This window comes from Salvia hispanica, chromosome 6 (genome assembly GCF_023119035.1).
Source record: "Salvia hispanica cultivar TCC Black 2014 chromosome 6, UniMelb_Shisp_WGS_1.0, whole genome shotgun sequence".
NCBI lineage: Eukaryota > Viridiplantae > Streptophyta > Magnoliopsida > Lamiales > Lamiaceae > Salvia > Salvia hispanica.
This window is the reverse complement of record NC_062970.1, coordinates 47351804-47376815: the sequence shown is the minus strand read 5'-3', so window position 1 is coordinate 47376815 and position 25012 is coordinate 47351804. Positions and strand designations below refer to the sequence as shown.

General features: G+C 35.4%; 3 protein-coding genes across 3 annotated transcripts; 2 read left to right on the top strand and 1 right to left on the bottom strand.

Annotated features, from left to right (window-relative positions):
* Window positions 1–3697: 3697 nt before the first annotated feature.
* On the top strand, window positions 3698–5151 carry LOC125192678 (zinc finger CCCH domain-containing protein 2-like). Its single transcript, XM_048090306.1, has one exon. The coding sequence runs from the start codon at window positions 3734–3736 to the stop codon at window positions 4805–4807; it is 1074 nt and encodes a 357-aa protein (XP_047946263.1). The 5' UTR covers window positions 3698–3733; the 3' UTR covers window positions 4808–5151.
* An 8357-nt stretch (window positions 5152–13508) lies between these two features.
* LOC125191677 (ethylene-responsive transcription factor 4-like) lies at window positions 13509–14579 on the bottom strand. Its single transcript, XM_048089081.1, has one exon. The coding sequence runs from the start codon at window positions 14419–14421 to the stop codon at window positions 13789–13791; it is 633 nt and encodes a 210-aa protein (XP_047945038.1). The 5' UTR covers window positions 14422–14579; the 3' UTR covers window positions 13509–13788.
* Window positions 14580–19800: 5221 nt separating this feature from the next.
* Window positions 19801–23371, top strand: LOC125197065 (nicotianamine aminotransferase 1-like). The gene is made up of 7 exons (XM_048095763.1): window positions 19801–20164; window positions 21344–21683; window positions 21774–21992; window positions 22210–22269; window positions 22579–22734; window positions 22820–22913; window positions 23019–23371. The coding sequence occupies exons 1-7, from the start codon at window positions 19884–19886 to the stop codon at window positions 23135–23137; spliced, it is 1269 nt and encodes a 422-aa protein (XP_047951720.1). The 5' UTR covers window positions 19801–19883; the 3' UTR covers window positions 23138–23371.
* The last annotated feature ends 1641 nt before the right edge of the window (window positions 23372–25012 follow it).

Below are 25012 nucleotides of genomic sequence, written 5' to 3'. Positions count from 1 at the left end.
AAGACGTTGGATCGAGTTATTAATCTTTCGTGTGTTCTTTTTTTTCCGTACAAATCATCAAGCCCGTTCGATATCCTATCTTAATTATAAAAACATTGCTTTATGCAAATGGAGAGAATAAAGCATAAACGTTTTTTTTCACTTAATGTCAGATTCAGATGAGGTTAGTGGTCGGCCGACTCCATCGCTAGCCATGAAAGTCAATAAAACCACTCCGTCCCGATCTTTAAGAGTTTTCTATTCATAATTAGCGATGACTGTCGCACTGTCTCTCTATTTCCAACCCGACGATGCCACGTTGCGTGTGCCCACGTGCATATCAAATGCTGATGGGTCCAACAGCAGAGCTGAGGCCCAAACTTTGAGCCCATCATTACACAACAAATTTCCATTTAACTCTTCCATCTTTCAGTGCAAACATACAAAATTCTTGCAATTTTCGAGAGACTCCTTTTACTGGGTGACACGTGTCCGCCTCCACCAAAATCAACCTCTTCTTTAACCAATTGTATTCATGGGATCAAAATGAGATATAGACAAAATAGTGAGTGTTACACTTCAGTGTTTAGTTTAAACTGATGAATTTCATGTGTCGATTTGTCACAAATGTACATTTGGATTAAGCGTTACTATAATAAAACTAAATTAAAATTTACTCCTTTTTATTGAGACACAAACTATGGATCAAAGCTCGACAAATATTAGAAAGATTGAATTTTGTATGTAAAATAGTATTCCTTCTTTGGGCCAATTAAAATCTCATTTTGTCATTTTAGTATATTTCCTAATAAAAAGTCTTATTTAATTTGTACGATAAATGAAAAGTAGTAACTAATTCCATTTAACTTGTAATTTTTACAATTCATATTTTTTAAAATATGTGCTAGAAAAAAATAAGATTGAGAGGGAGTATCATTTATTAGATTTAGCCACTTTTATTTGCATGGAGTAAATATTGTTTTACTTTCTAACCATACATCTTATCTAGAGATGAATTTTTGGCATGAAAAAGAAAGAAAAAAGAAATTTTGGCATGGAGTAAATATTTGTTTCCTTTCTAACAAATATCTTATCTAGAGACGAATTTTCTTCTCAACTACTACGTTTTTTTCTCAAAAGTTGAAGATAAAATTTTTTACAATTTTTTGATGTCACCTTTGTTAGAAATACAAGCTATTTACATTTTAGTTTTTTAATTAAATGGTTTGGAAAATTGAACAAAAGTAAATTTGGTAGTTTGCCATAATTTTTGCATAAAATATTCAAATCAAATAGGACATATGTTTAAGCAAGAAGGAATATTTATTTTGTTACTTAATATTTATTGAGTGTCACGATCAATTAATTAAACACATTAAATCCATCGATAAATACGAACTCTTCTATTGACAAAACGTTCTTGTCATGATCAGGCTACTCTTTGTCGAATACAGAAAATAAAAGAAAAGAGAAATAAAGTTAGTAGTACTATATTACATCGTTAATTAATTAATCTATAATAATAATCCTATTATTTCATTTTTCCTCTTTTAATTGAAATAAAATCGAATTAATTACAGATCATATTTTCTGACAGAATTTAATACAAGAGGCCAAATCAGATCTAACTGCATGTCGATTGACTTAACTAATTCTGGAAAAAACAAAATAGAGATAAGAAAAGGGATATAGTATATAATTAAAGTAAATATATCAATGAAATTTTTATTTCTAAAGTATATAATTCAAAGATATCTCCATCTACATCTTTGAAAAACCAAGTACCCTAATTTATAAAGAATTGTGGATAGACTCGAGTTACCTGTAAAGATGCTTGAGATTAATTTGTTTTATTGTTTGCACCTATGTTTCACTCTAATAATTTTTATTAAATAAAGTAACATGCATATATAATAGAAAATGTAAATGAACAAATTATTAATTGCACATGTAATGTCAGCAAGCATTATTTCACCGTAGTTGAAATTCAATAAATGTTAATTAATGAAGTTGATGACGGTTAATATTATTTTACCATTGATAAAGTTGACCAAGTACATAATACTATATAATTGCATAATTATTTAGCGTGGTTTAGGATTTACTATTTAATTCAATTTTGTAATCACACGATTGTAAGTTGTAACAATTGATTAGACTAGCTAGACTTGTTTGAATTTCAAGTAGCGAGAGCTATATGCCACTCTATGAGTATTAATTGGCCAAGTATTTGTCCTACTCATAATGGAGTACTTATTTGATATGAGTATATAAGGAACAAAAAGGTTTTTCCCCAACAAAATTATAATTTGAAAAAAAAAATTCAACTTATGATAAACTAATATTTATCCATCAATAATCAAAATTCAAAGGTCTGGTTTACTTTATGGGTCAACCGTAAAATTAGTTACCTTCTAATTTTAGTATACCCCTGTTTCTAATAAGGAGGATTTGACTCTCTATAGTAATATACCCTTATTTCCAATAAGGAGGATTTGATTCTTTACAATAATCTCTTTTACATCTTATCAATTTACATTTACATTAAAATTTATATCATTATTATAAAAAATCTAAACTGTTGCTAGCAACGACGATCTCACTTGTTGAAAATCTTAATTTCCCCCTTTTTCTTATTAAATTTGTTGAAAATATTTGGTAGTTGTTTTATCCCTTACTAAAATGATTTGAGAATAATAACTTAAAATTGGATGGATAAAAAATTTAAAAATACATCCAAATGAAATAATAAAGAAATTTGATTGTAAGAAATAAGTATAAGATGAGAAGATAAAAGTAAAGAGTATTACAACAATAGCTCTTATCAACATCTTTTTTTGTATAAAATTAAATATATAAAGAAATTTAATTGTAAAAAATGCAAGTAAAAGATAACGACATACTTCTAAATGATAAGATAATGTTTGATATGGTAGATAACTGATATAAAAATAAAATTCTAAGCTATCTATCCTATTAAAATATTATATAATAATAGCCCTTACTAATATCTTTTTCTGCCTTCAATCTTACTACTCCCTCACCCGCCATTGCCATTGTTTTCTACACTATTTTCTTCTACATTTTTATGACAGGATGAGTAGTAACAACAATTAATGACAGACGGAATAAGTAGTAATGACACTAATTTTCTTCTACATTTTTATGACATACGGGATGAGTGAGTAGTAATGACACTAATTTTCTTCTACATTTTTATGACATACGGGATGAGTAGTAACGACAATTAATGACAGACGGAGTGAGTAGAATCGACACTAACTTTCTTCTATATTTTCTATACTAATTTACTTTTATAACAATTAATGATAGACGGATTGAGTAGTAATAACATTAATTTTCTTCTACATTTTCTACACTAAGTTACTTTTATAACCATTAATGACAGACGAGTAGCAGCGACGCGACGGGACGAAGTGTTGTCCTTTTCCTAAGAATAGGAAACACAAACGACACAAAAAGTATAATACCATAAAAACCCAAGGAATCAAACTTAGGAAAACTACAAGAACATGGCCACATTCCCTTCACCTAGAGAGAGATTATTGCATGTAATAGTTTGATCTCAAGCTGCCACATATCTCCCTCTGCATGCAAACACCCCTAATACTATTCCGCCACGCACCCCTCTGCCCATCCCCTCACACCATCCTCGTCACCTCTCTCTCCCCTTAATTCTCACCCTATTTAAATCAACTTCAACACCTTCTCTCTCCACACACAAAAAATCAAAATGATGGGCACCGTTTGCACCGATCACCAACACAAGTTCCACCACTCCCACCAACTCCTCCTCTCCAAAAAATCCCTAGACATCCCTCCCCGCAAGCAGCTCCTCCTGGGCCGCCGCGGCGGCGGCCCCGATTCGGAATCCGGGGCCGACAGCAGCCCCGGATTCTCGAAGTTCCTGCCCTACAACGACGGCTCCGACTCGGACTCGGACGACCCGTACTCGTCCGACCACTTCCGGATGTACGAGTTCAAGGTCCGGAAGTGCAACCGCAGCCGGAGCCACGACTGGACCGACTGCCCCTTCGCCCACCCGGGCGAGAAGGCGCGGCGCCGCGACCCGCGGCGCTTCCAGTACTCTGGCACCGTGTGCGCAGAGTTCCGGAAGGGCCACTGCGGGAGGGGCGACGCCTGCGAGTTCTCGCACGGCGTCTTCGAGTGCTGGCTCCACCCGTCCCGCTACCGCACCGAGGCGTGCAAGGACGGGAAGAGCTGCAAGCGGAAGGTGTGCTTCTTCGCGCACTCCTCCCGCCAGCTCCGCATCGTCCCCGACTCGGACGCCTCCCCGGCCGCAGATAAGAAATCCGCGGCCGCGGCCGCCCACCACTGCTGCCTCTACTGCCACTGCTCGATGTCGGCCTCGCCGACATCGACCCTTATGGGCCACCTGGCCCATAACACTTCCCCGCCCCTCTCGCCCCTGGGCGAGAGGGGCGGGGGCGCCAGCGCGTCCTCCTACAGGGACGCGCTGGCGGAGCTCATGGCCTCGTTCGAGGCCATGAGCCCCAGCCCCACGGCAGGCCGCTCCAGCGGCCTGCCGTGGCTGGACGTGAACGAGGTCATGAGCCCGGGCCGCCAAGGCGGCCTGCCGTGGCTCGACGTGAATAATTTCAACGTCGAGGAGCCGCAGCAGCCGCAGTTCGTGATGTCGCCCTCGACTCCGGTGAGGCGCGGGCATAGCAAGTTCTACTCCGGCGAGAGCAAGTTTTCTCCGGTGGAATATTCCGGTAGGAATTTGGCGGATGACGGCGGATCCGGTGGGCCGGATCTCGGGTGGGTCAACGATCTGCTGACGTGAACGACGAAAGAAGACGAGGAAGAAGAAGAAGAGTTCTCTGTAAATATGAGGATGAGGATGAGGAATGGAGGGCTTGTGTATACATACACAGAGAAGGGTGTATGTATAGGTGAGATTAATTTTTTTAGCGGTGAAATTGTTAATTTGGGTGTTGACTTAATGTGTTTTTAAGTATGTTGATGAATAATGTCTTTCTTAATTAAGTTGGGAAATTTGGAGGTGTAATTCTTGTTTGATGATCAGCTTCAAGGCTTCAATGGTGATCAATGATCAATGTGAATTGTAATGTACCATATATTATATCTTGATCTTTTTCTTAATTAATGAACATCTAATTTTGTTAATTACCTATGTCTTTATTTTTCTTGGTTGCATATTCCTTTACCAAATGTGAGTGTGTTTGTGCATTGCATTTACATGGTCGAAATTAAATTAGAACTATATAAGTAGCTAAAAAATGTTAAATATATATGAACACGAAAGAGTAAAGAGGGAATTAGTTGTGATTCCAACATAGGTGGCAAGCATGCAAACATGCCACGTGAGATATTGGATTTTATAAATAATGTTTCTTATCTTTTTCCATTTGTTCAATTGTTTGGTTAATATTCTATGGAATCTTATGAATAGTACTATGTTATTATTAATTAGATACATCTAAAAGTCAATACATTCATGTTAATAGAAATTTTTCGAACAACTATTCAGTTTCCATTAAAGGCTATTTGCCTTAGCGCACACCTTCCCTAATTATTAAAATCACCTAATTTTTTGACAATAAATTAATATTAATCGCTATTTGTTGTCCTAGTAATTAGTAGTATATACTACTCTATAGGCTATCATATATTGTTTATACTCTTGTTCGCTCCATGAAACTAGTCTAGCTTAAAAATTAGTATACCTAATTAAATATGTCAGTCATCAAATTATATACTATTTAAGAAAAAAACGTAATTTATAACATTAATATCCTAACAAAATCATATGTACAATTCATAGAAAGTTACATTTATAATCTTATTAATATCATAACAAACACATAGTATATACAAACAATATCAAAATTCAAAAAGCATCATACTCTCAATAAAATAAGATGAAAATGGGAAATATATCATAATTTTACTCATTATTTTTTTGGAAATGAGACCACTTACTATTGTTAAACAAAAAAAGATATGTAGTACACTTATTTAGATAGGAGTACATCATTTGCATCGGTTTTGAATAATACAAATTTATAGAGAATCATTAATTTTAAATTTATAGGTATGCAAGTATGAAGTATTGATCCAAATTATGGTACAAATAGCTAGGCTTAGTTATGTATGGGGCAGCTCATATGTATTAGTGATAATACAACTAATAGTTGAGGTTGTTGCCAAATTGTATGACTACGAACAATAATTCTTAAGAATAAATGTCTAGAATCATTGACAGATTATTAATTTAGACCTTATAATATCCTACATATAATCCACTAAAACATAACACTTTATAAGATATAATTATATTTTTGTAAATTTAAAATGCTTGTAATTGCTAGTGATCTTGTCACATTAATTAGTGGTAAATGACCAAGGTTTCACACCCACTTGTTTAATTCCATTAATCCAAAATCTTTAATGCTATTACAAGGCACATACATACATATATGTAGCAATATTTCTATCATGATACCTTATATCTAGACATAAGATATCAATATTATTGATGAAGTTGTTGGAAATACTAGAAGAGGACAATGGTGTAATGACAGTGGGACAAGAAAATGAATAATGCAAGTGAATAATTTGATATACAAATGTAGGTGTGTTTCCTAGGAAGGGAACTCATGTGGTGGACAGCAAGGGATGTAGGGTAGTGTGATTGATTTCTTGATTGATGAGACCATAGAAAAGTGTGTGGGGATTTATCCAAAGTTAGGGTGGATTCATGCCCTAAATGCACAACTATATGACTCAACACTTTCATGATCTAGCCCATGCTTAAAGTGGCCTATTTAGGTTCAATTTAGGGCCCCATTAATTATACCCCTCACATGCATCTCTAATAACTCACTCAGTCACTATCTATCCACACCCTCATCTACATTTTTATGTCTCCCATTTTGGAGAGAGAGAAATGATGTGCTTCGTCGGGTTAGAAACAGCCGATTCCGTTTTTAGAAATGTAGAATTGGAACCAGTTCGGAAAGGATTTTGGTAGTTTTCGGGCTTTGAAGTGAAACCGACAATTCCAATTCAAAACTTTAACTTTTTTTATTTTATTTTAAATTTTTGGTTAAAATTGAACGATTTTCTGCTGAAAAAATGTTAGATCGCTGATCGAAATTATCAAAATCATGAACTTACCACATTTTGTGGTTGAGGTTTAGGTTTTGTCTGTCGACCGTTGTTCCGATTTGAAACCGTGACCGACGACACAAAATTCTATGCGAAGTAGCGATTTTGATTTAACCATGTATCACTACTTCTATGTTTATAGATTGAGTTTAATAAATGGTGGAAATGAACAAGATCTTAATCAAAAAGTGAATAGGCTTAACAGAGAGAGGGTCCATCACTATAGGCCCAAAATGAAATACTATTAAATAAAATGTATTGGGCCAAAATAATCAATTATATTGAAAATCCCAGTAAATAGTTTCACTATATTTATGATAATTTTGATATTTTTTGTCTCAAGTTACTATTAACAGTCCTCAAAATGTATCCAAGGCCAATAGTATTGATTTCTTGAATCTAAAGATTTCGTACAATGAGAATTACAAATTTTAGGTTGCCAAAAACTGAAGAAAAAATAATACTTATAATTGCAAAATTGAAAAGTTTGGTAACTTCTAAGCTAAGTTTAAAAATGATAGTAACGAATTATAAATTGCATGCAAGTCCATTGTGTAAAAAGCAATTAATACTATAATTATATTTGAGAAATTCTATGGAGGGTGCACAAATTAGACAGCACCGTTGAAATTTGTAGTACTTGTGTTTTACTTTGATTATTCCTATCAATATCACCTTTGGATCTCGTTGACTCTAATGAATGATTCGACGATTTATTATTACAGCCGTCATGGATTAAAAAGTTCGAAATTAAGAAAATGATTTGGTCAACTACCTGCCCTGTATCATACTCCCTCCATCCACGAATAGGAGTCTCATTTCATTCTGACACGGATTTTAAGAAATGTTAAAAAAATTGGATAGAAGAAAATTAGTGAAATATAGGATCCACTTGTATATATTAATTTTAAATAATGTGTGAGTAGAATGAGTTGGTGGAATGTGGAGTCTTTTTACTTTTTATAGTAATAATGAATCGAGACTCCTATTCGCGGATGGACTAAAATGGAAAAACGGAACTCTATTCGCGGTTGGAGAGAGTAACGTGTAGTACATTAGAAAAGGTAAATATAATTGATGAAATTATTGTAGCCATCATGTGTTCAAAAATGAAATTAAAAAGAGAATTTAATTGGTTAATTGCATGCTCTAAATATTTACTATTTTAGTACTATATAAGAAAAAACTAATTGAGAAAATCCAAACATATATATTTGGAGAGAAATTTTATATACTTCTATATTTCGTTATGATAATTATCTGTCATCATTGCCCTCGTCTAGTTTATATTTAGCATTATTCATTCTATTGTAAATATTTAGTTCGATTTTAATATTTTAAAGAATTGTAAACATTAGTAAGTAATGTTACAAATTATATAAAAATCAAAACTTAATTTGTCATTTTATTCATTTATTTAAATTTTTTGAGAAATTGAATGAATCATGCTTCGAAGTTTATTATCTTTTAGAATAATAACATCAATAATATTAATAACTTTAAGGTAGTATTAAAATGAAAATAAATATTGTATAATAGCTCAAACTGAAAAAAATGCAACAATACCGTCCCTGAAAATTTGTCACTTATTTCCATTTTCATCCGTCCCTAAAAATTTGTCACATTTCACTATTTTTGGTAGTGGACTCGTATTCCACCAACTCATTCTCACTCACATTCTTAAAACCCGTGTCGGGTCAAAGTGTGTCAAAATTTGGGGGACGGAGGTAGTATAAAACTAATATAGTATATATAAGTAAGACCCACATACCACTAACTTTTTCAACCTACTTTCTACTCCCTCCGCCATAGTAATGGAGGCAAAACTTTTCGGCACGGAGATTAAGAAAAATTGTGTTAAGTGAGTTAATTAAAGGGAGAATAAAGTGAAAAATAAAAAAAGGTAGAGAGATAAAGAGAGAAAAAAGTAAGAGAGAGTATAGATGTAGAAAAATGTGTTGACTTTTACTAAAAAGGAAAATGACTCTATTACCGTGGAACCTGAATAGTAACATCAATAATAATTTTTAGGTTTTAAAATTAAAATAAATACTGGAGTAGCTCAAACTGAAAAAAAAGGACAGCAGTTAATTATTATTACACTTTATTCTAAGAATATAGTTACACGTCAGCTTCCAACCACCGTGTAACAGAGCTCAACTAACGGCGTACCAATAAAGTGGATGTTTTGTTAGAGAGCTTTTCTTGTGATGACGGCATCGCACGTGCGACGTGGCGAATATATAAACGGAGTGGCGGCCCCCACGTGATTAGCCGTCTTTGCCGGCCCCAGGCGGCGCCTTCTATATTCTCACGACACGTCCGCCTCGCTCACGCGCCTCCACCCACGTGCTGTCTTAATTCATTCATGTCCCCCATCAGCCCATCCCCACCGTCACCGCTTTCACACGCTCCATTTTGTCCAAATCAAGCATCCTTTTTCTAGCTAGCTCTTTTTTAATTTTAAAATGTTTACCACTACCTATTACTACCTCTCTCCGTCCCCCAAAATTTGCTACACTTTGACCCGACACGGATTTTAAAAAATATAATGAAAAGTAAGTTGAAAAAGTTGGTGGGATGTGAGTCCTACTTTTAAAGTATTAGTTTTATAATAAAATGTGAGTAGAAATGAGTTAGTGGAATATGGGGTCCACTACCAAAAATGGTAAAAGTGAAGTGTATCAAATTTTCAGGGACGGACCGAAATGGTAATATCAAATTTTCAGGGACAGAGATAGGAGTACTTGAAAATTTTAAAAATCCACATTATTTTGAAAAAAAGTAAAATGTCAAAAAAATAATAAAGTTTGATAAATTTTTGGTTCACCCACTATTTATAAAATCAGTTGAAAAATCATGAATATTGAAGATTTTTTAATTCATCGATGTAATTTTTTGATTAAATTGTGCATGGTCAATTAATCATACTCCCTTCGTCCCACTTAAAATGCAACATTTGGGAATCAGCACGGGATTTTATGTAGTGTTGTTTTGTGAGTTAAAGAAGAACGAGGAAAGTAAGAGAGATGAAAAAGTAGAGATAGAGTTGTTTCCATTTTAGGAAACGTTTCATTTTTAATGGGACAGCCAAAAAGGAAAACGTTTCATTTTTAATGGGATAGAGGAAGTAAGTGTTAAATAATATCGTCTATTTAAAAAAAAGTATTTTATTTAACATCAACAATATATCACGCGTCAGAGACTAATCTTTTTGTCACGAACCCATCCAACATGGATCATCACATTGATAACAATAAGCTCATTCTAAAGAGGTTCATGTACGGACACCACAGAAAAAATACATGGTGCGCGAGATTCAAATAGTAGAGACATTCAGAGCTTGAATTTCCCTTGCCATCAATAGTAGTAGTTGCGAACAATTCAAATTATATAATTTGTCTAGATGATTCTTATCTTATATTTGGATATAAGAGAAGCACCGTCCTTATAAAATTACTGCAGTCTATCTAGTTTTAACATATGCAATTCTCAAACGATCGCTCAGTAACAAGTTTCGTACCTCAAGCGATGGCTCATCGCGCAAATGCAAATCTATATCTCGACCTGGCGACCAGCTTGTCAAATAATCCGTAACCGGAGTAGTCTCGCGATATACGTGTCTCATTAATAAAAACCAATTTCTGTCACACACACACCCTAAATATTTTGAACAAAATTAAAGTAACTTCCATCTTCTCTATTTGAGGTGATCATAAAGACCCAACTTGGTTCTCAATTTCGACTTCAATACTTTTTATGCCGTTGTCCCAAGCAAACCGCAAACCAGGATGTTTAGCTCATAATTCAGCCACAATTACTAAACCAACATGTCTAGATAATTTAAAAATTTATAGAACAAAATAGAATTAATCAAATTTTCTGATTTATTTTACAAATGAGTCACTAGCGTATAACTATTAGACACTATTCAGACTACGAGAATATAAGTTGTAATTATACTAACTTAACCTCCAATACTTCTGAATTCACTCTACTAATAACAAAAATAACTAAAAGTCGGTGTGAAACTAATTAATGAAAGGAAGAAAAAGAATTATACTCCTTCAATTCCTTTATAAGTGGCTAGTCCTTTTTTTTGTGATATCCCCAATAAATAAGAGTATAGTAGCGAGAAAACGTCGACACTGAGTATTATGGAATTAAGAGAGTATGGTGAAATACCCTTTTCTTTATTTAGGATTTCTATTTCTAACTTTATTCTCTTCATTTTATATTATTCTTTATTTTATTTTACTTTTCTTCATTTAAATTATTTATTGTTCTTTATAAAAAATTGATTATAAAAAAATCAATTACTACATGTGACGGAGCGATAACAAATTAGAAAGGATGATAAGAGTAATTAGGTTTGGATTCCCTGCATTCAGCCAGAGTAGGGTGCTATTACATACTAGTATTACTCCCTTCGTCCCCATTAAGAGTCACACTTTTCTATTTCGGTCCGTCCCCAATTAAGAGTCACACTTCATTTTTACCATAAATAGTAAGTAGGTCTCACATTCCACTAACTCAATTTACTCTAACTCAATTTACTCACATTTTATTATAAAACCAATATAAAAAAATGAGTCTCATATTCCACTAATTTTTTCAGCCAACTTTTTCTTACATTTCTTAAAACCCGTGCCCGGTCAAAGAGTGATTCCTAATAGGGGACGGAGAGAGTATTATATAAAAGTAAATACTAATATTTTAATAATATACTCCCTCTGTCCCATTAGAAATACAATGTTTTCCTTTTTGGGTTGTCCCACTAAAAATGAAACGTTTCCTAAAATGGAAACATCACTCTCTCTACTTTTCCCTCTCTCTTACTTTACTCTCTCTTCATTAACTCACAAAATAACACTTGCATAAAATCTTGTGCCGAAAACTAAATGTTTCATATTTATTGGGACGGAGGGAGTATTTTATTAGTAATATATTAATAGTGTGCATGTAACAGCATCCTGCTTAGGCTAAATACACATCCGGAGATCCAAACCAAATTCAAAATAAGTTGGAAAGAGTATAAAGAAAAGGGGAATATAGTAGTATAGGAAGTTAAGTAGGGGAAAGAGGAAACCAAATTGAATAAATCCACAAATTCCGCCGACGAAAAAAAAAGGCCTGGCCCCACTAGATAGCGGCCGGCAGATGGCGCAAAATCCCAAGTCATCCGCCGTGGACCCCAGCCGCCTCCTGTCTACCTCCCGCTCCCCCACACGTTTCGTGTTCCCAACCACCCACGATATTACCAATTTACCCATCCCTTTTACCCACTCTTCATTTTTTTTCTCACTATTTTACTTCTATTTTAACTACCTAATCTTTCCAATGTCCATGAAAATTTGTTACCTATTTTCTTTTTTCGTCCGTCCCTAAAAATTTGTCACCTTTTTATTTTTGATATAGGACCCTATATTCCACTAACTCATTTCTACTCACATTTTATTATAAAATTAATACTACCTTGTCATCCAAATTTTGACACGGTTTGACCCGGCACGGGTTTAAAGTGTGTTGAAAAAATTGGTGGGATGTGGGTCCTACTTTTAAAGTATTAGTTTTATACTCTTCCGTCCCATTGAAGATGACTTACTTTCCTTTTTGGTTTGTCCTAACCAAGATGACCCATTACTTAAAATGGAAACACCTATATCTCTACTTTATTTGCTCTTTCTTACTTTACTCTCTCCTCTTAACACACAAAATATAACTGCATAAAATCCCGTGCCGCTCAAGGAATGGATCATCTTCCTTGGAACAGAGGGAGTAATAAAATGTGAGTAGGAATGAGTTAGTGGAATATGGAGTCTACTACTAAAAATGGTAAAAAGTGAAGTGTGTCTAACTTTTAGGGACAAACCGAAATGGTAAACTGTGTCAAAATTTGGAGAACGGAGGTAGTATATAAAAGTAGGACCCACGTACCACCAACTTTTTCAACTCACTTTCTATTATATTTCTTAAAACTCGTGCCGGGTTAAATAGTGCCAAATTTTAAGAGACGGAGGGAGTAATTTTTATAATCTTGTCTGAGGCTGCGTTTACATTAAAAGAGTCCTAAAATATTTTAACTCATTACATAATTCAATTTGTGCATTTCTTTATAGTGGGCGGCAGCAAAAAAGTTCACACGTGCCGTCCACCTCAGGCACGACATGCACCCCGTCAACACGGAATTCCGTCGGTGCGCTTCTCTCTCTCATTCTTCTCCTTCCGCCACTCAATTTCCCCTTTTTTTCTTCACTTTTTGACTACTCACACACAATAATTGATTCATTTCAGCTGCAAATTCTGTATAATGCCAATTATTATTCACGAATCAACCACAATTCAACATCGGATTCAAAATTGAATGAGCTAACACGAATTTCATCATCATCATTTTTTTTTCTTTTCAAAATTACAAAAACCGGAATTAATTAATTAATTAATCCACCAAAACCCTAACATCCGCCGCCGGCGGTGGAAACAACCAGAGAAATCACACTCTCTCAGCTGCAAAAAACAAGGGCTCCATTTTTTTAATTTTAAATATATATACAAAAATTTAAAATCAGACGTCAATTTCAATTTCCTCCCTCAGCTCCGATCTAATTTTTCTAGAACCTTCCTCGCCGGAACTCACACCTCCACCGGCGGCGGCATGTTCAGATCCAGATCCAGCCCCCTCTTCCCCTCCCCTCCGTCAAAATTGTTCTCATCCACCACCGACGAGGTGTCGGAATCGCTCCTCTTCACTCCGCCTCCTCCTCCGCCGTACCCCGCCGCGCTCATCCGGTACGCCGCCGCCGCCATCGCCGGATCGAAGAGGATCACCGGCTGCCCGTTCGGAAGCACCGCCATCCGCCGGAAAAACCGGAATCCTCCGATCGGAGCCGGATCCGCGACGGTCACGCTCCGATCCGGCGCCGCGCCGAGGCGGCGCGTGAGATCGAGCTCGACGATCGGAGCGCGCGCGGCCAGATCGGCGCTGGAGGACTCGACGGTGCTGCTCTGGCTGGGGCTGCGCACGGCCGCGGCGGAGGAGGGGAAATTCGTCTTCGCCTTCGCGCCGCGGAAGTCGCGGGCGGCGGCGTCGTAGGCGCGCGCGGCCTCCTCGGCGGTGTCGAAGGTGCCGAGCCAGACGCGCGATTTCTTCCCCGGGTCGCGGATCTCGGCGGCGTAGCGGCCCCAGGGGCGCTTGCGCACCCCGCGGTAGTGCACCTCCTTCGAATTCGCCTTGGCGCTGGCCTCCGCCTTCTCCTTCATCGCCATTTTCGATTCTCTCTCTCTCTCTAGAAACAGGCGGCGGAATTTTTGATTTATAATTTTAGTGAGAGAAAGCTTGGTGGAAAATGGATATGGTTTGGGGGAAAAAAGGGGCTTTTTAAATAGGGGAGAGATGTTCGGATTTGGGGTGGTGGCGCGGTCAACGAGGGATTTGACTGGAGGCGGAATTGGTGGCGCCGCCCCAGTTATATTTGAGTGTATGTATGTACTTACTCCGTCCTAATATTATATTTTTAATAACGTTTTATTTTTAACCAGATAAACGGGGTACAATGATAGACTTATATTTTATTATTTTTTTATATTTTTCTCAATATTTCTTAAATTTGTGTCGATAAAATTAGATATTTAATAGCGGACGAAGAAATTATTATACTACTCTTTCCGTTGAAGCATTTATTTTGATCATAGAATTTAATAAATTAATATGGTAAAATTTAAAGTTTCGGATGTAAAGTAAGAGAGATGATAAGTAAAGAGTAAAGTATCTCTTTCGTTTCATGTTAATTGAGTCATTTTTTTATTTTGGAAAGTTCTAAGATAGGTAATTGAGTTATTTCTATTTTCGGCAAAAAGTAACTTTCTCTCTAACTTTATTATTTCTTCATCGCTCTTACTTTATTCTCTTTTACTTTATTCAGTACCCACTTAGCATATTACGAGTACATTTTTAATCTTTGTGCAAAAAAAAAAGTATCTTTACTAATGAATGGAGGAAGTATAAGAGAAGATAGACCATTGAAGGAAAGAAATGATACTAGAGACAGTTTATAAAGAAATAAGTAGTACTCCCTACGTCCCAACTGTTGTATTTCTCTTTGGTATGTCCTAATTTAGTTGAGTATTTTTTTTTCTTAACAAAAATTAAACGTATCATTATTCTTTCTTTATTTCATCATCTATTTTAATTTCTTTTTTTCTTATTTTATTCTTCTCTCATATTTTTCAGCCTAATTTTTTAATATTCATATCCAAAGGTTGACTCAATTTAGTTGGGACAGAAGAGAGGGTAGTATAAGTGTATAACTTAATTAGGACTATATTATTGTATGTACGGTAGAGAGAGAAACAGGGGCTGTGAGTGTGTGGGGTCCACATGAGGGTAGGGAAACGTGTCACGCGGCAGAGGAAGAAGACAAGAGCGGCGAAGATGTTGATGTGCCGGCAATTAGCGTTAATATACTGCCGCTGTTTCTGGGAGATTTAGATAATTGGAGTATTTAATTAGTAATCACACAATACTTATTTTGGATTGGAGTATTTAATTAGTAATCACACAATACTTATTTTGGATTGATAGTAGGTGGTCCACATGTGGATAGTGAGGTATTGTTTTATCATTTGATTATTTTGAATTGGCAAGAGCATCTCCAGTGGCGGCTAGCGATCCGACTAGCCATTCCGCGTGCGCTGGAAGGTCCGCTAGCCGATCATTGGGACCAGCGAGCACGAAATCGGCGAGCGAATCGGCTAGCTCACGCTGATTCGCGGGCGCTAGTCGATTCACTCGCCGATCCGCTGGCCGTTATTGTAGCGTTTTGATCGGCTAGCCCCTTTTTTATTAACGTTCGAAACTCTATATATAAGCGATTTTAACGTCATTTTCATTCGCACCACTTGTTTTACGAGTTTCTCTCGCTTAATTTTTTTTGTATTTTTTTTAATGTAAATAAAATTATCGCATTTTCTCGTATCTGTATCATAAATTTAATTCCGTATTTTGCGTGATTGTAATTTATTTGTTTTTTATAATTTTGTTGGTTTATGGCTAGGCTATTGCTTGTCCAGTTTCTTGTCCTGATGATATGGCAGACAGTTTCCAGTCCTAGATGATGTGGTAGAAGGAGTTTTTTGGCTAGGCTTTTGTTGGCTTATGGCTCGCCTAAAGTCATTGGAGATGCTCATATTGTTGGCCTATGACTAGGCTATTGCTTGACCAGTTTCTTGTCCTGATGATGTGACAGAAGGATTTTTTTTATCCTGATAATATGGTAGGAGGAGTTTTTGGCTAAGGTATTGCTAACCTATGGCTGGGCTATTACTATTGAAGATGCTCTCGTACTAATGTAGAGAAATAATAATTTCCTACTTATGCAAGGAGTCAGGTAGATTATTTGATTTGCAAGTTAAATTATTTGAAAAGGCCTATGCTAATAAAAATTCTATATTATAATCCTCCGTTCATAAAAAATAATTTCATTCTATTAACAAAAGTCTCATTTTTAAAAATAGTGAATTCCCTTCAAATATTTATCCATTTTTTCTCCTCTCTTTTATATTTTTACCCACTTTTTCTACTTTATCTCTTTGACTTTATCTATTTTTTCTCCCCATCTCTTTTACTTACCTATTTCTCATTAAAACTTGTGCCGTCTACAAATGAAACTATTTTTTATTTGTCGACAATGGAGTATATTTTAGTGTGTAGTTTTTTTAAATATAGTAAAATTAATTTATTTAGAAATAAAAGGCTATCGAAGTCTGCTTAATCGAGCTACTCCCTCCGTCCCGCTTTAGCAGTCCCATTGACTTTTCTACCCTCTTTTTGTAAAAATGATAAAAAAATAGTTAAAGTGGAAAAATGGTAAAATAAGAGAGACAGTAATGTAGATAAGACTCTTCTATATATTATTCTCTTTTTTAATTTACCATTTCTCCTCTTTAATTATTTTTTATCATTTTTACAAAAGGAGGGCAAAAAAGTCAATGAGACTGCCAAAGCGGGACGGAGGGAATATTAAATTATCTTTCTTTAATGTAATAGTAATATTTATGGAATATTTCCTCTTGGTTTTCATGGAAAGGTTTGTAGTGTAACTTATTCCTTTTTTGGACAAGGGCATAAAAGGGGAATCCAATTTTCTACATTGATTTTAATGGTAAGAGAATGCATAAACAAGTTGAATAAAACAAAAGTATCTCACTATGTGTAATTAGCATTTTTCTTGTTGAAAATGTTAGTATGATTTTTTGTTTTTTTCCTTCCTGAAGTGTTAATTTTGATTTGAATACAAAACAGTAGCTCTCTTTCTTGTCGTATACGATGAAAAAAAGTTTTTATCGGTATAGGTAAATGCAATAGACAATCGATCCTAACAATAAATTTTGTTGAAGGAGGAGCCAAACAAACTGTAAAACTATCTCCAAATCTGAATTAAATAAATTTTCAATATTTATAGATTGTTAAAGAGATAGAACCCATATTTATACAAAGTAGCTCCCTCTCGTATCGTACGCTATGAAAAAAATCATTATCTGTGCATGTAGATGCGATAAATAATCGACCCTAACAATAAATATCGTTGAAGTAGGATGCCCTAACACATGGCCGTAATAGCTCCAAATCCAACTTAAATTGAGTTTTTCATAGATCTTGTTTGTGTATAATATGAATATGACTATGAGACTAAAATATGCAGAGTTGATATAATGAATTAAATTAAAATTGGATCGGTGGAAACACACGGCAAATTATTAGACAAAGTACAACCGTATGAGACTAGTATTCCACCGCCCACGTCTCTTTAGTTTGTTATACCAACTAAAATATTAACACTATTCTCTTTATTATATTGAAAGGGACAAGTCTCTCTCTCTCTCATGTTTCTATTATAATAATAGTAATATATCCACCCTTCAAAATACTTATTCCCTCCGTGACCACGAACTTTTCAGCACAGGATTTAAGAAAATGAGATTTTATTAGTAGAGTGGAAAGTGAATAAAGTAAGAGAGTTAATAAAGAAGAGAGAAAAAGTAAGAGAGAGAACACCAAAGAAGGAAATGAGTCACTTATCTTGGGACGTCCCAAAATGAATATGAGTCGTTTATCTTTGGACGGAAGGAGTATTAGACATTTTATTTTAGTGATAAAATTAAATATGTTTCATATTCAAGTTGGAAAACTATATCCAGGACATATTGCTTTGATGTTTCAATTCATGTAATATTTTCATCATTTAGTTTCTTCGCTTACAATCTATACTACTCCCTCCATCCGTCATTAGAAGTCTCATTTCTTGGCAGCACGAGTTTTAAGAAATGCTAAGAAAAATAAGTGTAAAAACATATGGAACAGATGTCCCACTTGTATATATTAGTTTTAAATAAAATGTGAGTGGAAGATGGAATCCTATCACCATTTATGGTAAAAGTGAACCGGGACTCCTATTTGCGGACGAACTAAAATGGCAAAACGAAACTCTTATTCGCGGACTGAGAGAGTATTTTTTTTCCTGCTAGAGTGAAACTCTTTCTCCACTCCTGATGTATCATAATACATGGAGTACTTTATTTGCTTATTTGAAATTATGGAGAAAATGAAGAAATTATAATATTAAGTTTGAATAATATCATTAACATATTAAAATAAATAAATAAAGTGTTGACTAAATGAGAGCTGTGGTAAACAAAAATAATCAGCCGTCTTCGCATTAGCCTTCTCGTGCTCCTTCCACATTATATTTTCGAGTTTGATAGTGGTTGAATTGGTAAGGTACTAAATTAAAAAAAATTTGTTAAATATATAAATATGTCTCTTTAAAAAAATATTAGAATGATCAACGTGTTATACGACGGTCCATTAATTAGCACTATCTCGGAATCAATATAGTGCATTAGAAAATGTTATTAGTAAAATATATTAAATCCTCGATGCACAATCTACAAATACCATAATTTCTTATTGACGTGACATGAATAATCAAATTTAATAACAAAGCCTTTTAAATAAAGTTCTAGATGTATACAATGAAGTTATAAACACATTATTTGTTGGGCCTGGGCCTGGGCCTGATTCCTCCTCAGGCTACGGTGAGAAAATGCAGTTCGGCCCAAATAATTAGCCCATGAAGTTTGAGCGTATACAAAGTGAAATTAACTTTGAGCATGGGTTATTTAAAAAAGCAAATAATTAGTACTCTCCTTTTGTTCCTGAAAATTTGTCACCTATTTTCATTTTTATTTATTTCTAAAAATTTATTGCCTTTTATTTTTACCATTTTTGGTAGTGGACTCCATATTCTACTAACTCATTCTCGCTCACATTGTATTATAAAACTAATACTCCCTCCGTCCCATTAAATATGCAACATTTGCTTTTCGGCACATGATTTTATGTAATGAACTTTGGCTAATATATTTATATAGAAATATCTTTTTACTGTAACTCATGGAGCATCATTTCATAAACACTATTCCCATTTCACGTAAGCATTACTATTATTTTGCTTTATAAGTACTATATTAATAACATTAAACTAAACTAATAAAAAAATTATAAATTATAAATAAAAGACGTGAAGAACTTTTTATAGTGGATGCCTCTCACAAACTAACAAACAAAAAAAATTCAAATATTCAATGAGCCAAAATCACCTTTTCTCTCCCCACATGAAAAAATTCACCACAAATTCAACAGAAATTCCAATTGAGAGAGAGAGCCGTAGATGGAGAACGGAGGCTCAGCGGCGGCGGAAAAGTGGCGATTCGCGGGGAACGAGCGGCTCACTGTAGCCGGAGCAGTCACCGTTAGAGGCGTGCTCGACACGATCAAGGGAAATCTCGACGGAAACGACGCCAGGCCTGTTATTCCGCTCGGCCACGGCGATCCTTCCGACTTCCCCTCCTTCCGCACCTCCTCCTTCGCGGAGGACGCCGTCTGCGCCGCTGTTCGCTCCGCTAAGTTCAACGGCTACTCCTCCACCGTCGGAATCCCCACCGCTCGGAGGTAAGTAGTGTATAGCAAGTGAAGTGACTGATTTTTGTGTATTGCTGTTAGATCGTTGAGTTTTTGGAGTTTAATTGTTGCTCATTGTTAGGAAAACGAATTGAAATAGCTACTGTTTTATGTGATTTTTGGATCGGAGGTGAGCTTAATTTAAAGCATGTGTATGCTATTGTGCGGCTAATTTTGGTGGATTAGAAGGTTTTCTGCATAATTTCGTTGCTCATTGTTAGGGAAACGAAACGAAACAGCTAGGTGAGCTTAATTTAAAGCATGTGTATGTTATTGGAATAGATCGTTGAGTTTTTGGAGTTTAATTGTTGCTCATTGTTAGGAAAACGAATTGAAATAGCTACTGTTTTATGTGATTTTTGGATCGGAGGTGAGCTTAATTTAAAGCATGCGGCTAATTTTGGTGGATTAGAAGGTTTTCTGCATAATTTCGTTGCTCATTGTTAGGGAAACGAAACGAAACAGCTACTGTTTTATGTGATTTTTGGATCGGAGGTGAGCTTAATTTAAAGCATGTGTATGCTATTGTGCGGTTAATTTTGATAGAATAGAAACGAAATCGAAGCAAAACAGCTACTGTTATGTGATTTTTGGATCGGAGGTGAGCTTAATTTATAGCATTTGTATGCTATTGTGTGGCTAATTTTGATATTAGAATAGAAGGTTTTCTGCATAATTTTGTTGCTCATTGTTAGGAAAATGAAGCGAAACAGCTACCGTTTTATGTGATTTTTTTGGATCGGAGGTGAGCTTAATTTGAAGCGTGTGTCTGTTATTGTGTTATTGTTCGGCTAATTTTGGTAGATTAGAATGTTTTTGTGCATAATATCTTAGGCATGAGCAATTTACGTGATTAATTGGAGTCGAAGGGGTTGATTTGTAACGTTGATCAGCTGCAGATTGATTTCGTTAGATTATCGGATGATGTTGATACAGGCTTCATTGAATAGAATATCGAAATATAGTTGAGTTTTTTTGGATAGGTAATGTCTTTGGTGGATGATCTTCTCTTTGTTTTAATCATGTTGGTATACAGATTCTGTAATCTATGGTTTTGATTTTTTCTCATTGTAATATTTGTAAAGCTGATGAGTATCACTAGTTATCAAACTAGGCCGGTTTTGAATGTTTAAGTTAATCGTTTTTGTGCAACTTCATTGTATCGGACAGCTCTATAGCAGAACACCTTTCTAAAGACCTTCCTTACAAGTTATCACCTGATGATGTTTTCCTGACCATTGGATGCACCCAAGCATTAGAAGCCATTGTAACTATCCTTGCTCGTCCCGGTGCTAATCTCCTGCTTCCAAGTCCCGGATTTCCGTACTACGAAGCCAGGGCTGGCTTCTCTGGTCTCGAAGTCCGCCACTTTGATCTTATCCCCGAACAAGATTGGGAAGTGGATTTGGCTTCGGTTGAAGCTCTTGCTGATGAAAATACAGTGGCTATGGTTATTATAAATCCTGGCAATCCCTGTGGAAATGTTTTCAAGTATGAACACTTGAAAAAGGTGCCTAGTTTGTAATATTTTGAATGAAATATGGAGACTCTGATATTCGTGGAAATGGTATCCTCTTTAATGAGCGTATATTTTCTGTAGGTCGCGGAAACAGCAAGAAAGCTTGGAATCTTAGTGATTTCGGATGAAGTGTATGACCATCTTACTTTTGGTAGCAACCCTTTTGTCCCGATGGGAGTCTTTGCATCAATTACCCCAATCATCACTCTTGGATCGATATCTAAGAGATGGATTGTCCCTGGTTGGAGACTTGGCTGGCTTGTCACGAACGACCCCGATGGTATCCTTACTAAGCAAGGGGTATGTTCTTGTCACTGAACAGTTTCCTTTGCGCCCAAATTTGTGGCTAGATGGTTCTGTTTATGAGCATTGGGTATGTTAGATTTGTAAAGTTATAAATCATTGAAGAATTTTTATGAATGTTGATACATCATGTAAATATATTTGTGTAGTGTTTCCTTTGAGGCTTTCTCTCTATTTGTCAATTTGTTGAGAAAAATAAGAATATTATCTGCAGATTGTTGACAGCATCAAAGGTTTCCTGAATATTTCCTCTGATCCAGCAACCTTTATGCAGGTTCGTGATTCTTCTTGTGCTTCCTGGCCCGTTTCTTTCTTTTCTCGTATATATATGCTTGTTGGTTTTATCTTGTCTGCAACTCTAACTCCGATGGTTCTTTTAGTCAAATCTATGAGCGAGACGCAGAACTTGAGTTTCCTAAAGAGTCCGAGCAAGATGAAATCGAAGTTTAGGTCCTTTGTTATAGTAAAAATATGAAATTGAATTAATTATGCAATATTGCTAAACATACACTATGTAATGTAGCTTATCTGGCCTCGGTTTCTTATATCCGTAGTGATTCCGTCTCACCTTTTATGCGAACAGGGTGCAGTTCCACAGATCCTTGAGAACACCCCGCCCGACTTCTTTCAGAAAATTGTTAGCACGCTTAAAGAAACTGCAGACATATGCTATGAACGCAGCCAAGAAATTCCCTGCATAACTTGCCCGAGCAAACCTGAAGGATCCATGTTTGTTATGGTAAAGACGAAACCACTTCATGACTCGTTTCTTTACTTAATTATACGCCGTATTAACCTGCAACGAGGGGCTTTGCACATGTCAGATGAAGCTCAATCTGTCTCTCCTCGAAGGCATCAAGGATGACTTGGACTTCTGCTGCAAGCTCGCAAAAGAGGAATCCGTCATAGTCCTCCCAGGTAAAGAAACTAGCTATATGTCCATTACTATGCCATTTGATTCATCGCGCGTCTCAACACAAATACGTTGTTATCTTTACAATGATGGAGAGTTCTCGTTCGCAGGTTTTGCTGTAGGGCGCAAGAACTGGCTGCGCGTTACATTCGCCATTGAACCATCATCTCTCGATGATGGCTTTCTCAGAATCAAAGCTTTCTGTCAAAGGCACGCCAAGAAACCATGAGACGAGACGTCGTGTTTCGGTCTCGTATTTCGATGATGGTTTGTTTGGACATCGAAAGACCAATAACGTGTCGTGTTTCAACCTCGTGTTTCTATGGTTGTTTGTGTAGACATTGAAAGATCAATAATGTGTGTATTGTGTAGTGTTCAAAAGTTTGAACACGAACATGTAATAATGTTCAATGACGAAATTTCTGTTTTTTTGGAATATTGCAATAGTATAACAATTTGTTAATTTGTTGCAAAATTGACATAATTTATTGTTTGCCTACGGAAAGTTGATATATTGACATAATATTAATCGAATTCCGATTCACATCTAAAATTGGAATTGTTAATTTTGCAATAAATTGTAAGTTGCATTAACATTGTAAAACAAATAGTACTGAGTAAAAATCCTCAAGAGGAGCTCAACAAGGTTTTATTATTCAAAAAACTGGCGGTTGGAGTTTTATTACTCTATAAATAATAAATAAATGTTTCTTGCTAAGCCACTCTTGGAATTAATAAGATATTAATTAATTAAGTCCATAGCAAACATTATTAATTAATTAATGGACATTTATCTTAAGTCATTTTTAAATAAAATAATATAAATAACTTAAACCCTGATATTTGTAATTTTCGGATTTAGATGGGAGTAGTTCAATATTACTTCTCAGAGGGCCGCCCATAATATTCCAACATGTTTGTATTAAATCGCGGGTTCAATTTAATTTGGGGTAAAGCTAATCGGGGGAGCCTATATCCAAAACCTTCCATAGATCCCTGTCTGGACCCAATATGAATGGTATAACAAATGACAATTATCATTATTTCATTCACATGAAATTTTCGTCCCTTCTCTCTAGGAAGGAGAACGAAATTTTCAGCTCCTCCTCCGTGAGGAATTTTCTGTCTTCTTTATTCGAGTCCTAGTATTTTGATAAGATCAGCCCACCCTGATATCGAAATACAGTTCGGGAACCAGAGAGAAGATCCGTGGTCTAGTATTGAAGATCATCACGTGGAGAAGGCGCGAGCAATCGACGATTCTTTGGAGAATCAAATCGGTAACTCTAAACCGTAGAAATCATGTTTAGGATTTATATTTTCTAAGCATGAATTATTTGCGTTCTAGCATGCAATTATCTGTTTAACATGTGAATGCATTAATCGCATAATCGGTCAAATAGATCCTTATCTGATTTATTTGTTTTGTACAAGTCTTTCGTTGTGCAAGGGGCACCAAACCCCAACAGAATGATATGCTATATATACTTTATGTGGACTCCTTATGTGAGCACCACTCTCGTTTGACACATGTTTAGCGTTGTTCGTTTCGATTTATCTATTTTAATTTGATTCTAATATATTAAATGTTATTGCAATTTTTAATTTCACAAAATTCATAAAATTCAAAAGTCGATTTTTCACTTTTTATAATTTCAAATAAATAAATTAAATAATAAATCAAGCTTTGATTTTTATGAATTTTGTGGAAATAAAAATTGCAATAACATTTTTAATGTATTAGAATCAAACTAAATAGGTAAATCAAAACGAACAACGCTAAACGTGTGTCAAACGAGTGTGGTGCTCAATAAGGAACCCACATAAGGTATGTAACATATCATTCCTCTATATCGATATACGGTATGATATACCATAGTAATGATACGGTAAATATCAAAATTTATATCATTTGAATTTTCTAATAATCAAAAATATGGTAAGGTATAGGTATAGTATTTTCTCCTACCGTAATTTTTGGTACCATATGCAATATGACATTCTCCGTGCGGTATAACATACCTAACCAACCGCTACTTGTGTATGCAACCTCTAAAATAAGATGAAGTTCACTCTAAATATTTTATAAATTAATACTACACTA

Bases quoted from the DNA above. Each gene is read 5' to 3' on its own strand.
- LOC125192678 (XM_048090306.1), top strand. From the start codon at position 3,734: ATGATGGGCACCGTTTGCACCGATCACCAACACAAGTTCCACCACTCC.
- LOC125197065 (XM_048095763.1), top strand. From the start codon at position 19,884: ATGGAGAACGGAGGCTCAGCGGCGGCGGAAAAGTGGCGATTCGCGGGG. The intron at 21,684-21,773 runs GTGCCTAGTTTG...TATTTTCTGTAG, and splicing joins AGTATGAACACTTGAAAAAG to GTCGCGGAAACAGCAAGAAA. The intron at 21,993-22,209 runs GTATGTTCTTGT...TATTATCTGCAG, and splicing joins GTATCCTTACTAAGCAAGGG to ATTGTTGACAGCATCAAAGG.
- LOC125191677 (XM_048089081.1), bottom strand. From the start codon at position 14,421: ATGGCGATGAAGGAGAAGGCGGAGGCCAGCGCCAAGGCGAATTCGAAG.